This window comes from Mesoplodon mirus (assembly GCF_964341445.2).
Source record: "Mesoplodon mirus genome assembly, chromosome: 2".
In the NCBI taxonomy this organism is placed as follows: domain Eukaryota; kingdom Metazoa; phylum Chordata; class Mammalia; order Artiodactyla; family Ziphiidae; genus Mesoplodon; species Mesoplodon mirus.
Genome location: NC_138977.1, coordinates 29946956 through 29964841, shown reverse-complemented (window position 1 = coordinate 29964841; position 17886 = coordinate 29946956). Strand labels below are relative to the sequence as shown.

The following is a 17886-nucleotide window of genomic DNA, read 5'->3' as shown; positions in this document are numbered from 1 at the left end:
ATCAACCTCACATTAATATGTAAATGTGTATTTCACTAATGCCACACGAAATGGAATAATCTCCCTTATTCTTCACCTCTCTGATTCCTCCTTGCTCTTCTAGACAAGATCTTGTCTCCCTATAAAAAGAAAAGGTGAACGTTTTCCAAAAGTCCATTCCCAGAACCCCTTCCTACCCCTCACCTTACCCCATGCTTGCAGAGCATTCTGGCCTTTGTCTCTTAAAGAATCTACCACACTTTTTTGGCAACTGTGTTTATCAGTCCTAGGTCCCATCTCCCAAACTCACAGCCAGTATCACCTGACTCACAACTTTGTCCTTAATTTCTCTGGCATCTAACTTTGTTTCTAATATTGAAATTAATAAATGTTGGTTGAACTAGGCTTTATTATAGAATGCAGTTGAACTGATATCTTCTTTTCTGAATTATTTGGACAGGCTAACATTACCACAAAATTTCTGACATAGCAGCACTTTCTAAATGAAACAGTAGCTAACTTATAAGTCAGTGGGTTAAATTAGCTTTTTAAAATTCCTCATCCCACATGCCGCCGTAAAGGTGCTGCATGCCACCACAAGGACCCCACGTGCCGCAACTAAGACCCGGCACAATCAATACAAATAAATAAATAGATAAATAAATAAACAAATAAATAAATATTTTTTAAAAGTAAAAATAACATTTTTCATAAATTTCTTCAAATTTAATATAAGCCACTAAGACATCAAATTAGTACTCTCAGTATAATACTTTACTTTCCAAAGAATAATCTTCTGTTTATGTTTACATGCAAAGCAGTGTCCACTGCACTGTACTGTTTTTTTTTTTTTTCCCCATGGAGCTGAACGCCTCATGCTAAGGATCTGATAAGAATGTCAGCCTAAGAATAAATATCACAGGATACCTAGAGATTATTTTATATCAATAGGTTAGATATCTCAAGTATGGAAAATCTGTGGATTATAATTTAGAATTATGTAAAATAATGAGGTCAAGTCAATGTGTGTTGACCTCTAATCTTAGCATTTTATGAAATTGAACATTATATTTTTCATAAATATGTGTCTACCACTGATAGATTAAAAAATGATTATAGACATTTCAAAACATGTTGAAATAAGAACTCACATAAACCAAGAGCTTTTCACTCCACTCAAAAGGTTTCTATACCTTATTTAATCCTAACAACAGCACTTTGTGGTATATTATACTTACATTACAGATAAGAAAAGGAGATTAAGAGTCCTTAAGTGGGGGGATAAATAATTGAGCTTAAGTATGCTGAGGCTAAACCCCATGATATATCTTGAAAAGTGTTATATAACTCAGTGCTTCTCAGAATGTGGTTCTTGTAACTCTAGTGCTTTGAATGATAATAGCTGTTTCCTGAAAGATGGCCAATGGGGGAAAAGAAATCTTTGGTCAAATACAATTGTAAATGCTTAGTAAAGCAAAGGTAAGCATCACTAAAGGATTATCTAAAAATTTCACAATATCACAGTGCATATTTGACCAGAGTTTTTCCATATTTGCCAATGTCCAGTGGATAAGGAATTGATGCACCAGCTTAAGAAACAATTATATTAACTTTAGTAGAGTGATATGCATTATTTTCCAGTAAAAACATTTACATCTTTTTATCTAAGCAATTATTACCCACATAATGAGTTAAAACTATGAAATGCTGCTTAAAAATATTTAAAAGCAAAATTATTTGGTCTTTGACATAATAGGTAAAACTCCAAATTAACTAATCCATCATAGTTAGACAAAGAAATGTATGTCTACTTTGCCTCATAGAAGTCACTGAGTACAATATCACTTACAGAGTTATAAATCCTTCTTATATAAAATGTATATCCTTCATAATTAAATAAAACAAAACAATTTACAAAATACTTAAATATTACTACATTAAATGTTAGGTTAAGACTTTGTGAAAAAAAAGAAATATATATTTTAAAAATCCAAGTAAATATGGTTTATTAAGTAAAATCAAATTTTATGTTTAAAGTACCAGGGGAGGCAAAGCCAAAAGGAAAAACTGATAGACTATATAGTTTTTCATTAGAGGATAAGACAGTGTCTTCTGCAAAAAAAAAGAAAAATATGTTACGTTCATATGACCATTTCAAGAACCCCTGTTTCACAAAGGCTAACCATTGCAAGTAAGTGAAGTTACTGTTTCCAGCTAAATAAATGAAGCCATCAAACACAGTTTGGTTAATATTACTTGACGTTTCTTGAGACATGACGTTCAATTATTTCAGGAGACTGTGTGGGAACTTTTTTTTAAAAACATACTTAGGAAACCACTGAGCACTGTTAAAAGTCTAAAATATCTTTATTTATTGGTAATTGAAAGGAAGATCTGTGTTGGGATGTTACTGTGCAGGTAAAAAATAATAATAAAAAACTATGTAAAGAAAAGCCTGAACAATATTCATTTGATACTCCATGCATAATGAAATCATTATTTACTAGAGAAAAATTAAATCCAGTTATTCTGGGTTGTTTTCCCAACAATCTATTACACCTCAATTTCTTTTAGATAGCACTGCCTCCTGGTGGGCAAAGTGAACTGCAAAATTAATCATCCTGAAACCAAAATAAATGACCCATTGAATGAGATGATTTATGAATATCTTTTAGAAAGCTAGTGAATGTGTGCAAAATGGAGGGGGAAAGATGATGTGTTTGGCATAATATAAATTGAGCCTTTCTTGGCATAAATGAGAAACACAATCATATACTTTTGAAACCTCTTCTGGTTGATGAGAATAGCATCATTAGGTAGAGGTGGATGTCTGTCTTCCTGCTGCTGGGGCAGGAGGACATTCACCAGGATCATCTAAAATTGGACCAAGCTGTTTAAATGAATCTTTTTAAGAGTGGAGGATGAATATTACCTTAATTCACAGAGAAAAGTTATCACTGACATTGAAATCTTTACTACTAAAAAGTTATGTAGGCAATCATTTGGGGGCATTATTTAGAATATTTGCAGTGAATATATTTCTATTAATTAATTTTTCTTTTATGAAGATATACGTTAGAACTTAAATTGCTATATGTTTGAAAGTTTGTCAAAGTAACAATTATTATCTTATGTATACAATGGCTTCCAGAAGTTGCATCTATGTGTTATCATTTTTGTTTCCAAACCTCATTCACTTTAAAACAAAAACTCACATCACTCACATAAAGAGATATGATCACTTTGTTTAAGTGAAAGATCAGAAATAGAACAATTTTCAGCTAATGAAATCAGAGAAGACTGCCAATGTGTTTATAATAATTGAAAATTTCATTTTTAATTGATTTATCACTGAACAATCAATTTATATTGTTAAGTGTAAAATGAAATGGATTGAAATATTTGAGGTTCTCATATAAGCAATTAAAGAGTTGCTAGTCAATCATACACTATTAAGTTGTGCATACAGGACATTGATACTTTGCTGCAAGGTAATCGATAATTACTTATGAGAATACATTTTGCCCCCATTTAATTTCAAAAGTCCATTTTAAGTAAACAGAGTGCAAAGAGAATTGTTCTGCTATAATGCAATTGTTATGGCGTTAAATGTATACAAAACAAATATTGTTCCTTCACATTCCTTTACAGCATTTACTTTTTAAGATTATTATCACAAGTCTGCCATAAGTACACTTGTCTGGGGCTTATCCAGCATTGCTCTTTGTCAAAAACAAAAAAATAAACAAACCTATGGATCATATGACATATTCTAGAGGTGAGTTTTCTTATCTTTTGGTGCTTGGACTTTCTAAGGATTATAACTATTGACTATGATAGAAAGAACCCCACAGTTTTCATAAATCCTACAAATGATTATTTCTCTCAGCAATAGCTTTCTCAACTGAATACCAAAGAAGTTAACATTCATAATGTATGATGTTGTAATCCGTTAAAAATATAGTGACTCTGATATTGAGATCCATGAGCTGTTTGGAGATTAATTGTTTGTCTGTTGTTTCATTTGCAAATATTTTCTCCCATTTTGAGGGTTGTCTTTTTTGTCTTGTTTATGTAGTGAGGTGGATGGACCTAGAGTCTGTCATACAGAGTGAGGTAAGTCAGAAAGAGAAAAACAAATACCGTATGCTAACATATATATTTGGACTCTAAAACAAACAAACAAAAAAAAATTGTACTGATGAACCTAGTTGCAGGGCAGGAATAAAGAGGTAGACATAGAGAATGGACTTGAGGACATGGGGTGGGAGGGCGAAGCTGGGATGAAGTGAGAGTAGCATCGACATACATACACTATGGAATTTAAAACAGTTGGCTGGTGGGAAGCAGCAGCATAGTACAGGGTATGGGCTTGTTGCTTTGCAATAATCTAGAGGGGTGGGATAGGGAGCGTGGGAGGGAGGCTCAAGAGGGAGGGGATATGGGGACACATGTATGCATATGGCTAATTTGCTTTGTTGTGCAACAAAAATTAACAGTATTGTGAAGCAATTATTAATAAAGATCTATTTAAAAGAAATATAGTAACTCTGTATTTCAGTTAATGGTAAGAGTATCCATTTCAGGTATTACTAATTGTGCTGGCTATATTTTGTTTCCTAAACATACAGAAATGCAACAATTAGACAAAACAGTCTCATAAAGGGCTCATATACATGAATGACTGTCTTTCAGTTTTACATGATATTTTCATTTGTTAATGTAATATATCCAATGTCCTTTATGAATAAGAATTTGAAGGTCAATTTCTATCCACTCACTGTTCCTGACTAGCTACCTGAGCTTGAAGAAGTGAGCTGACCTCAGGAACTCTGTGAAATTATTCTAATGAAGGAGCTCTGAATATTCAGGCAGCCCAAATGAGGAGTTTAGCATTCCAATCTCATAGCAATGCCCCTTCAGCCTGACTGAGATAGAATTCCTGTATATATCAGATTATTTTTAGTGTTCTCAGTTACTAATTTTGTGATGTAGGAAATAAAGGAGAATCTGAACCCATGAGTGTTTAAAAATAAATAGAAGGTAGCTTGTATGTGCATTTGTGTGTATAAAGACTGCAGGCTTCATAGTTCTTTAATAGCATTTACTGTCCCAAACACACTCTTTTAATTCAATCAAGTATGGTCTTGACATAATGTTTTCTGTTATTGCTCAATGTATGTAAGAAGTTATGTACCACAGGAAGAGCAATTGCGCAGCTTACTTTTTTCATATACACAAATGTGTATGACATATTTGCCATCTAGAACCTATTGAGTCATAGACTTTTGCATCATAAGTGCTTGTAATAATAACATTGTGCAATGTCCTTATAGAGGTATAAGCCTTAGAGTTTCAGACATGTAAAGGACTTTTGATATCACAAGGTATGTTTTACTAATATTTACCATAAAAGAGAAACTACTTCTGGAGAGGTTAAGTCACTTGTAAAAGATCATAAGTATTTAGTGAACAAGTTTGCATAATTCTTACATGTCCCTTAGAATATTACTACGTTGCATTTACCACTATTTTTTTCTTAAAGTTACAAAGCACTGAGCAGATTTTATATAAATTAGCAGGAAAATATTTGTGACCATGATGTTAAAGAAAAATAATGCATAAATAATAAAATTCATATGTATCAAATCCATGAAAATGTAAAAAACATTGCTAATAACAGTATGCTGAATTTACCTAACATAAGTTGGTGATTGGGTAAATAAACTATGATCCCTTTTAAAATAGAATGAGAATGATAATATTGATATGAATTATTTACTTTGGATGTGATTTCTCAAAATGCGGGCATATTTGGATTCTAAATCTTAACTAATAATGCGTGTTTGACTATTAAAGTGAGATAATATATGTAAAAAGCACAGTGTCTGATATCAATTAGACATTTAACAAAACAGAGAGGATAATAATATAACATGTAAACAATTATTAGGGAACGGATTTTAGTCCTCAGTCTCCCCCAAATGAAGAGTCTTAAAAAATATAACTAGTAATGAAAGGGGAACATACTTTATTTTTAACCCTTCTGAATGGGAAGAGCCAAGAATATGCACTTCAGAAGAGAGGAGGGGGGAAACTGTGTGTTGAAAGCAATCGGATCTCTTTGGTGAATGGACATTCTTTTATTGACAGAAGAGGGTGAAGCCAATACTGAGGAGCATGCCACAGCATAACCACGTGCAAACTTTCCACAGTGATTTCATCCTTCTGGTTATAGTAAAACTTCACACTATTTTGGAGCAGTAAAAACTTGATAGAATTTTTAAGCTATTTGTCAAGCATGGCTTGTTTAAATTTTCCTCAAAAACTGTTACTGTTTTATCACTAAGAACTCTAGAGAGATGCTCTAAAATAGACACAAATAAACCAGTCACAAATAAAAATACTTACCTGAGAAATACTGGCAGATGATAATTGATTTGTTGTGATCCTTATAGTAGAAATTATTTCTTGATAATATTTACAAAATTCTCAACGGGTTTTAAACACATAATGTGCTCTGTTTAATTTAGCTGTAATGTCACTGGAGAACAGTGTGAAAGATGGTTTCCTGAATAGTTGATCTTTCTTTCAAACCTGTGTAACTGTGTTTATTTCTCTGCTATAATCTTTAATGTAACTTTAAGGAAGGACATCTTAATTGTAATCCTCAAAATTGTGAACTAAATAGAGGTTAGTCTTTGTCTCATTTAACTACAGGCAATATAAAGATGAAAATTAGTTGAGAATCCATACTAACTATTGAACCGAAATTCATCTTGTCAGTTGAATTCCATATAGATATAATTTTAGAATATGTAAAATATGGATTTGTATGACATTCCAAAATAATATTAGAATAAGAGCATGTGTCAAATAATCAATTAGAGATGGAACTGCAAGTTTCCAAACATTTCAATATATGTCTCTATGTACACAGAAAAATGAGAGATTGGTTCTCATTGTGCTTTGTGAATTAATGTAATTTGAGGTCACTGATATCATGAGGTTGGGATTGTTGTTTCAAGCAGAAACAGGAACCGAATGCAAGAAATTAGAAGATAAAAGACTCTGTGTATACATTCTTGACAATGTAATAAATGGGTTCTGGCAAATAAGGTTACCAATTAGTCAGGACGTCAGAGAATTACTAGCTGAGAATTGTTTGCTAAGATCAAATGAGGCCATAGCTCACACTTCAACTATTAGTGACCAAGAAATGTATTTACTATTCAGAATTTTTGTTATTTAATAATGAGTAAGGGGCTTCCCTGGTGGCGCAGTGGTTGAGAGTCCGCCTGCCAATGCAGGGGACACGGGTTCGTGCCCTGGTCTGGGAAGATCCCGCATGCTGCAGAGCGGCTGGGCCCATGTGCCACAACTACTGAGCCTGCGCTCTAGAGCCCACAGGCCACAACCACTGAGTCTGTGTGCTGCAACTACTGAAACCCATGCACCTAGAGCCCGTGCTCCACAGCAAGAGAAGCCATCACAGTGAGAAGCACGTACACTGCAATGAAGAGTAGCCCCCACTCACTGCGACTAGAGAAAAGCCCTCGTGCAGCAACGAAGACCCAACACAGCCAAAAATTAAATAAATTTAAAACAAAATAATAATAATAATAATAATGAGTAAGCTATTGCTTCTATGACAATTTTTTTCTTCTTAATATAGATTTTAAAATACTTAAATGACCATTCATAAGTTCCAGTAAGATAATATTGTAAGATGATTCCTATAAGTATTCAAGAAAAAATGTAGAGTTCCTCTAAGCAGAGCTAGGCAACAAGTCCTGAGGTAACCATATATCTACTTAAAATTCAGTAGTCTAGCAGACATTATGTCAAGGTTCTGAACCATGTGTCAGTCAATAACAATGAAAGAAGTGGCAAGCATCATCTTGAAAATTTTATTACATTATAAAACGAAAACATGTTCCCAGTCAATAGTTGGAAAAAAACCTAATTTCTACTATTTCAGATGTTAAAATTTATGTACTGCAAGGCAATAAAGCATCAAAAAGAAAGGTATACTAAACTTATTTCAACTATAACAGAATTATAAATATGATTTAAGATTATTCTGAAACACTGGGTCCCTCCATAAGAAGGAAGATGTGCACTCAGTATGCTTAAAATGCAAATATCATTTAAATGAACATCACACATCACCTCTTAGAATAGAAATTCCCTTTTGCAACACAAAAGTACAAAACTTTGAGTTAATATGAGTATTTTGAGGAAAAATAAATGTAATAATTTCATATATAAAATAACAAGACGTACTTTAGTTTGCTGAAAAAGAACATCGTTTGGGAATCCCTCAAAGGGCAGTTTTACATAATTCATTTGAATAAAATATACCAAGCAATATTTTTTAAAGTATGTCTTTTCATATTCTTCAGTAATATAGACGCTTATAGATGACAAAACAAGGAAAAAATTGTGTCGGTCAGTTGTGCGAAAACGTGCAGAGAAGATTATATTTGGACTTAAGTAAGCAAAATTGCTATCATCAATCTAGCCACCCTCAAAAGTGTAACAATCCTTTCATCATTTCAGGAGTACATGTAATCTTTGTAGCTTTCTCCACAGTTATATTTTAAAATTTATTTCTGTATAACTCCAAAAAACTCTAAAAAAAAAATTTCCTGTGCCAAAAGAATGGAATCAAACAGGACAATTGTCAACAGGCACAAGAAAAATACTCAATCTCACTAATAATTAGAGAAATGCAAATCAAAACTACAATGAGACACCACCAAACGTGGGTCAGAATGGAAATCATTAAAAAGACTACAAACAACAAATGCTGGAGAGGGTGTGTAGAAAAGGGAATCCTGCTATACTGTTGGTAAGGATGTAAAGTGGTGCAGCCACTATGAAGAATAGTATGGAGGTTCCCCAAAAAACTAAAAATAGAGCTGCCATATTATCTGGCAATCCCATGGTTGGGCATATATCCGGACAAAGCTGTAATTCAAAGCAATACATGCACTCCTATGTTAATAGCAGCACTACTACAAGGGCCAAGACATGAAAACCACCTAAATGCCCATCGACAGATGAATGGATAAAGAACATGTGATATATATATATATATATATATATATATATATATATATATGTAAAATGGAATATTACTCAGCCATAAAAAGAATAATGCAATTTGCAGCAACATGGATGGACCTGGAGATTATCATACTAAGTGAAATAAGTCAGATAGAGAAAGACAAATACCATATGATATCACTTATATGTGGAATCTAAAATATAACACAAATAAACATCTACAAAACAGAAACAGGCTCACAGAGATGTGGTTGCCAAGGGGGAGAGGGGTGGGCAAAGGGATAAGTTAGGAATTTGGGATTATCAGATAGAAACTACTACATACCAAACAGATAAACAAGGTCCTAAAGTGTAGCACAGGCTAATATACTGAATATCCTGTGATAAACTATATGGAAAAGAAAATGAAAAAGAATGTGTATGTATATATATATATATATATATATATATATATATATATATATATATATATAAAACTGAATCACTTTGCTGTACAGCAGAAATTAACACAACATAGTCAACAACTATACTTCAATAAAATAAATTAAAACAAAACAAAACAAGGCAATTGTGCTTTACTCCATTGTCGGGCTTGGGACTACTACACCTTGGGGAAGGGATAGGTGGGAAAGGATGCCCAAAACATAGAATAAGAGTGGAGAGACCAGAAGGACTAACCCTGGAAAAATCTGTGAAGTTCTATCATGATCAGCAGCAGCACACACTGATGGAAACATCTGGTTGAAGTGTTACAATCTACTCAGGGTAATTTATTATCTCAGTGAATGCATTTCAAAACTGAAGATGGTCTTTATGGTGTAAAGAACCTTCCTATGTCTGACTAGGATTGACTATGCCATACAAAAAGCTATCACCAACTTTTAATATATAAATACATATTTTCTTGCTTTTTCAGAGAACAAAGTGAGATAGCAGCGACTAAATAGTTCAGTCTCTACAAAACATATTTTGAAAAGGTTCATCTGCTAAATCATAGATGTGACAGAACACCAACTCTTTTTTTTTAAAATTTTCTTCCCTCTAGTTTATTTATTTTTAAACATCTTTGTTGGAGTATAATTGCTTTACAATGGTGTGTTAGTTTCTGCTTTATAACAAAGTGAATCAGCTATACCTACACATATATCCCCATATCTCCTCCCGCTTGAATCTCCCTCCCACCCTCCCTATCCCACCCCTCTAGGTGGACACAAAGCACCGAGCTGATCTCCCTGTGCTATGCGGCTGCTTCTCACTAGCTATCTATTTTACACTTGGTAGTATATACAAGTCCATGTCACTCTCTCACTTCTCCCCAGCTCATGCTTCCCCTTCCCTGAGTCCTCAAGTCCATGGACAATGGTTGGTGGAGGAATTCAATGAGAACAACTCAGGGAATAAACAGAAAATTGTGTCGAAGTTTCCAAAAGCACTACTGAAGAAAGGAAATCTTGATAGAGAATCTTCAATGGCCTTGGGGAATTCCCAAAGGGTTCACAATGGTTTTAAAATCATGTTGAAGATTTTGAAGTCCCATGTTTTCTCATTTTTAACTATAATTTCAAAGTAGCATCGTCTTTTTTTTCCTTCTCCTATACTTACATAAATGTATAAAACTATGATCGTAAAATAGTCACTCCTTACCTTTGATTCTTGAACGTTCTTGACTTTTTTCCTGCTGGAAATAAACAAAAATAGTTCAAAATTTGTAAGTATTTTACCAACAGGCTGATATAAAGTATCACTATGTTAAATCTTTTATCAAAGCAGTAATCATTCTTAATGGACATAAATTTTTCTAAGAAACCAATACATTGTAAGAATATGGATTTATAAATAAATGCCTAATAAATAATAAATAAATTATTATGCCCTAAAAAGGTCTTGGTTCATTCCATTTAATTCCAATGACATCTTCAGAATTTGCTTTCAATGTTTCTATGTTAATCATAAAATTTTAGTGAGAAAAAAGGTTTAAGGGCAAACGGATAACTCATTAAAAATAAAAATAAAAAAACACGAGATGTTTCAACAGTCTTTCCTTCAGTTTAGCTTAGAATTTGCCCCTGTCTCGCTTCTCTGAGGTTAAAGTTGACAACAATTCTATTATTTATTCAAGGCTGCTTCAGTCAGACCTGTCTTTCAATTTGACATACTCCTTATTAGTTACCAGGCAACCCCAGAAGAATTAGCTTGCTTTCAAGTTTTTAAGCAGAAATTGTGCACTCTATAACTTCTCGATTCATATTCAAGCACAGTTTACTCTGTCTAAAAGTTTCAGGGTATCATACTAAAAATAATTTTGAAATATGTTCCTAACAAAATGTCTCACACATACACAGAGAACTGCAGAATTGTATGAATGCCAATAAATTTTGGTAAAATTTATAACACATTAAAAAATATAAAGAACTTATTTTGCAGCAAGCACTTATCCCAGAGTCAAATTATGATAATAAATATGCATATTGACAAATGTATATTTACTGAAACAGCCAACCCTATGTATAACTCTATTAGACTAAAACTTTGTACTCTGTCTCTTATTCTAACACACCCAGGCTTTATGATTAAATTATGTACTGTCCTTTGTTAATTAATTGATTTTTTTCAGTTCTGATGTATTTTTAATTTAGAGTACTTGTTCATTTAAACTAAAATTTAAATATGAAATACAAATGTATGTATATTATATAAATAAATATAAATTACTTGCTTTAAAAGTACATTATTTTTTCAAAATTTTAGGTCAAGTTGGTTTAAATTTTCCAAGTGGGTATTGAGGAAGAGAAAAATCTGTGTCTCTCTCTCTCCTAATCTTTTGCCATTTTCTCATTCATTTAATCATTCACTCTTTCAACAAATTTGCATAGATCACTTCTGTGTGCCAGACACTGCTCCAAGTGATAAGACTATGAAGGATGAAAAAACCAACGAAAAATTATGCCCTTTTGGAACCTAATTATTACATAAATGGTAATAAATTATATTTAGAAAAAGATATACCCTAAAAGGAGTTATTTTGTAGTGAATGACTGCAATTTTATACAGGTGTATAACGTTAAATAATTTTTGAATAAAATTCTGAGTGAGATGAGATGATATAACTGGGGAAAACATGTTTTAGGAGAGAAAAACAACTGCAAACTTCCTGAGATACAGGAGGTCTTGGCATTGTCAGAAATACCAAGGAGACCTGTGCAACAGGGCAGGCTGAGTGAGGGGAGTTTTGTAGGAAGTTCAATCAAGGAGGCAACAGGGGCAGAGAGACTAGCACTGAGGTCCCTGGTTATTTCTTTGGTTTTTGCACTGAGAGAGCTGAGAAAAACATTGAGAGTTTCTTCTCAGAGGACTAACATTATCTGAGTTACATTTCAGTAGAATCATTCTGGCTATTGAGAATAGTTTGAACAAGGGAAGGACAAAATTAGAGGGACCAGTAGAGAAGGCATTGCAGGAATCCTGGTGGGAGGTGATAATGGCTCAGAAAGGTGTGGTGCCAGTGGAGTTGGAATATCAGTTAGAGCTGGAAAGGTTTGTTGATAGAATAAGTGTTGGGTGTGAGATACGGTGCACAAAAGGGTGATCTCAAGTGTCTAAGCCAGTAGAAGAATGGCATTACCTCTAAGATAAGGAAGATGGCCAAATAAGAAACACTTTTATCCCTTCTTGGCTTGCCTTCTGGTAGTGTCCCGCTTTGTTCATTTTTCTCTTGTCTGGCTACCCCTGTTCTATCTCCTGTACTGATTCCTTCTTGTCTCCTCAATTTCTAACTACTAGTTTCCTAGACACTGAGCCCTTATCTTTCTTCTATACACCTCATTCCTTTGGTGATCTTTTCTACTCTTCTGGCCTTAAGTGCCATACTTTTCCTAAGGACTCTCAAATTTATATCACTAGCTAATCCTCAACATTGTACTTCAGATTCAAAGATTCGGCTTTACTTATTTATTTTGTTAACATCTTTATTACAGTATAATTGCTTTACAATGGTGTGTTAGTTTCGGCTTTATAACAAAGTGAATCAGCTATACATATACATATATCCCCATATCTCCTCCCTCTTGCGTCTCCCTCCCACCCTCCCTATCCCACCCCGCTAGGTGGTCACAATGCACCGAGCTGACCTCCCTGTGCTATGCAGCTGCTTCCCACTAGCTATCTATTTTACATTTTGTAGTATATATAAGTCCATGCAACTCTCTCACTTCATCCCAGCTTACCCTTCCCCCTTCCTGTGGAAACTAAAAAGAAAAAAAAATGTTTATGAAGAACCTAGGGGCAGGACAGGAATAAAGATGCAGAGGTAGAGAATGGACTTAAGGACTCAGCTTTATTTTTAACATTTCTACTTGATTATCTAATAAGAGCTTACCTATCATGTCTAAAACTAAACTTCTGATCTTCCCTGACTTCTTTGATCACCTTTCTCATCTTCTTCATCTCTCCATCTTCCTTGCTGTTTAGACACTTACAATAATCCTTCTCTGTTTCTTAAGAGTAAAGAGCCTGACATTTTCATGGGTTTGTTATTTGACTCTGACTTTGCTTCGAATATCACACTGAGGATGCAAAGTAGGATGAAGGTCAAAATACCTGTAACTTATGGGAGATATTTTAACAAGTTGCATAAATTTTAGAAATCACCAGCCTATGTATAAATCATCAGTACTGCATCTGGAGAACATGTAATAGAGTTGAATGATCTAGAACTGAATATTGTAAACAATATAAGAAAAATTATAAAGTCGAATTAGCCAACAAAAGAGAATGGAAAGATAGACAAATTATAGGAGAACAAACAGGAGAGCATGGAATCATGGAATACTAGGGAATATATTATGTAAGTGGGAAATTTTCAATAGTATAGAATTATTATGACTGCTCTAGTAAAATTAGATCTAAGGCAATGCCCTTCAGATGAACTGACATATATGGAATCACTGATTTAAAAGAAAGCACATTTTTGATGGTGCTTGGGCTTGGAAGTAAAACTGAAGTTATTCATTGAAGGAGAGGGTAATTGAGAAATATACAAAGTGGTAAAAATGGAATGAGAGAAACACAGCTGGGAAAGAAAGGTCTAGGATGGCGTGTAGCTGAAGAGTGAAGGGAGGTCCACAGAGGTATAGTGTTTGTTTTGCTCACTTGTCTTTTTGTTTTATTTTGTATAAATGTATAATATATTATTTACATAAGTGAGAATTGAGAAAGTCTAAATGATAGGAGATACATAGTAGAAATGGAGAGGATTAAGATAAAAGGGAGAGATGATTAGACTAACTTTACAAGGTTATTGAAAAAATAGATGTGATACAGAACATAAGTGGGGACAAAATTTAGTTACAAAGACCACCAGTTCCTCTAATGTAACCAGTGGGCATAGGAAGGCATGGTTATAAATGCAGGAGTTCTGTAGGTTTGCTATGATGAATTAAACATGTTCAATCTGTGATGATTTATTTTCTTTATGAAATAGAAGGAAAGTCTGCTGAGTGGTGAAGTAGGATGGCTTGTCAGAAATTTGTGGAGATAGCGTAGATTTTAAATGTACTGGTTTTTGTGAGGTTAATTGAGTAAAACACCTTGGTGTTTTTGAAATCCTAACTGAGTTTTGCCATCATAAATATATAGTGACTTATTTTAACTATAGTCAAATAGGCTTAGCACTCACTGATATTATATTTTATTTTATTATTTTCTTAACACTCAATTCTCTATTTGTACAACTGTATGTAATTATAAATTACCAATGAAACATCCTTAAAATTTTTACAAATGGTAAATGTTTAAGGAGCCTGCATTTACAGATGATAAATTAATTATTAATTTAATTTATGGACTGGGAAGAGTAGGAACAGACTTATAATGTAGGAAGGTAAAAGGGATAAACTACCTCATTTATTCTTAAACTTGTATTAGAACCCTGTCACTGTGTGTGTGTGTGTGTATGTATACACATATATGTATAATTTAGGATTTTCAAAGTAATAACTGTTCCAATTTGTTTCTATCACTAAAATATTGCATTATTCACTAAGCAATATGTATTATCCACAACTTTATTTTACAAACTATCACTTTATATTTTAAATGTTAATTTTTAAATGAGGAAATGTTAAGAAGAAAACTATAATTATTTAATTATGCAATAAGTCTTAAGAGGTCAGAAATTTTTTTTACCCTGTCTGCATGATACTTTTGAGAACTATTCTTATGTTATGAAAACTTAGGTCTTGTCCATAATAGAAGAAGTGCCAATCTCTTGGTATATCTCAATTTTAATATTCTTCCAAAAGGTTTTCTGACAAAGTGGTCTTATCTTAAAATAAGAAATATATATTTGGCTACATATCAAAGCTAAATCAAAGCAGACAATTCATGATTTACTTCATACCACACCATTTCTTGGAAGAATCCCAAAGTGTTATCTTTATTACATAAATAGACTAGATGAAATCCAGCTCAATAGTAGAAATGGGTAAACAGATCTTTTCAGACAGTATGTTAAAGATTAGCAAAGACAATCTGGACAGAAGTATGGATTCAGAAGAAATACATGATTGTAAGATATGATTTCTTAAATATTAAACAAAATACAACATAATGAGTGGAACATAGCTAAGCCAGGGTAAAATTAAGTCAAGTTGGAAGCAGTAATTTTTAAAATGAGATGTGGTGGTCCTAAAATATCTAAGCAAATTAAAATATAGCCAAATAACATCAATGCACAGCAACCTGTGCAGAATTTAAATGGGCAGAATGATATCACTCTAGAAGATATTATTAAGAACGTTTCTTATCTAGTATTTGGATTTTGGTATGACATTTATTAACATCTGATGATGGCTGTATCATAAAAACGTATGTCTTATGATCAAACACTAAAACTAAACATCTGACTATGACAACTTCAAACATAATTTATCTTGTTTCTTCCTTCTGGCTGTGAATCACTTGCTCTCTGGGAAGAGAAGAAACCACCTGAATCCTGAGTGCATCATGTCCATCATAACAGCAGAGTTATAATCATCACACTATCAGTGAATTGTCCTCCCATTCCGTGTTATAAAGCTTAAATCACTTTAAGGAAAAGGCATGAAGCCTATACAGGTAATACCCATGGATACCTTTTTTTTTAATTGCATATGTATGATATTAGAATAATGAGACTCCTTATATGCCCTTTGGTCAATACTAGGAATCCCACAGGCTTCCCTTCACACAGAGGGGTGTAGAATGAAACAGGTGCAGCTAGAATTAAATTGGTTCCTTAGAAAAGTAAACAGATTGTCTCTCTGTCTCACTTAATCTTTCATTGGAATACACATGATAATAACCAGTCTATACTATCAATACATGAAGGAATTAGGGGTCATCAAGGGTGTAAAATGCAAGAGTCTTCCCTCCTTTAATACAAGAGTAATGAAGAAAAGATTTCTGGGTTGCTATAGTTTTTCCTCAGCCCCATGTGACTCAGTTTGCATTTGGCCATTAATTAGAAGCTATGGTATCCCATGCTACCTAGATAATTAACATGATAATATTAGAAAGTTGTTGTCTTCTTAAGAAGACCGCTTTGTTTCAAACATGATGTTTCCTTTGGTTGAATTGGTGGCATAGGCTAAGAGAATATAGACTTCACCTCTTTAAAGTTAGGAGAGAGAAAAGGTATTTTTATTTATTTATTTTTCTTTGCCAATAGTTTGTAATGAAGCACATTCAAACTGTGTTTAGGTTGGTCATGTGCTGCAAAAAGTAACTTCTGTCATGGGATGTTAAGACAAATCAAATTTATGGAAGAGTTTTCCAGGCATATTGAATAAAGCCCACAATGAATCAATTAACTTAAAATTTAAAAATTAACAAATGATACAGCGAAGTCTGTAGTAACCAAAAGTGATGTGTCCTAGATGAAGTAATCTTCCTCCCAGTTCATATGATCCACACTTGTTCTTGAAGTAAATTGATGTCATAATTCACCAAAGGTGGCTTTATGTATATGCACAGTAGTGCTATACAAGCTCAGGTAAACGTATGCAATTCTAAACTCATGACTAAAGGTCAATAGATTCTAACAGTGAAAACAGTCAATGGATGGAAAGGAAGCATATATAAATATAAATTTTGGTGACAAACATACATAAAGATTATTAATTTTAGAAGGCCGCCTAGTTTAAATTCCTTCTCAGAACTCTTCCCTTCTCTTTGATGTAAATAATAATCGTTTCCCAGAAAAATACCAACAAACAAAATTTGTGAATTGCTAATTTGCAGTAGAGTACTCATGTTCAATATATATTTAACATTTCCATGTGCTAGGTGATAAAAATATGAAATATTAAATTTTTATGATATTTATTAGAGCTATTCAGTAATATAGATTGTAAATTCATGGAAATTGGGAACAGAAGACTTTCAGTGGAGCTGGTCCACCACAATCTTGTAACAAATCTCTTCCATGCCATTCTGATGCATGCATACCCATGAACACACTAGCTCTCTCCCCCAGGCCTTCAATGCACACACTCACACACACACACACATATGTACATACATTCCCTCAAACATATTTTGTTGGGGCAATTTAATTATAAAATGTCTGGAAAATAAGAGATATCACAATCATAATGCAGTGTATCTAGCCTCCTAAATCTTGGGTTTATCAATGTATTTTTAATAAACTGTAATGGTGAATTTTCAGTCTTACTACGTTTAATCACAATCTTCTTATCTTTTATTTAAGATCGTTCCCTTTGGAATTTAAGCCATGATTCTGATTTACTTTTTTAAGTTTTTTAAAATTAATTTTTATTGGATATAGTTGCTTTACAG

The 17886-nt window shown here is 33.2% G+C and overlaps 1 protein-coding gene across 3 annotated transcripts in view; it reads right to left on the bottom strand.

Annotated features, from left to right (window-relative positions):
* Window positions 1-17886, bottom strand: part of FSTL5 (follistatin like 5) — a gene marked incomplete at both ends in the record, with an annotated part of 542883 nt that overhangs the window by 497901 nt on the left and 27096 nt on the right. For 2 of the 3 annotated variants that reach the window (XM_082611410.1, XM_082611411.1), the window contains one exon: window positions 10696-10726. In XM_082611410.1, coding sequence (XP_082467536.1) covers window positions 10696-10726 — 31 coding nt within the window. Of the gene's footprint in view, window positions 1-10695; window positions 10730-17886 lie in introns of all 3 variants that reach the window. The other variant, XM_082611409.1, reaches the window with a different exon arrangement.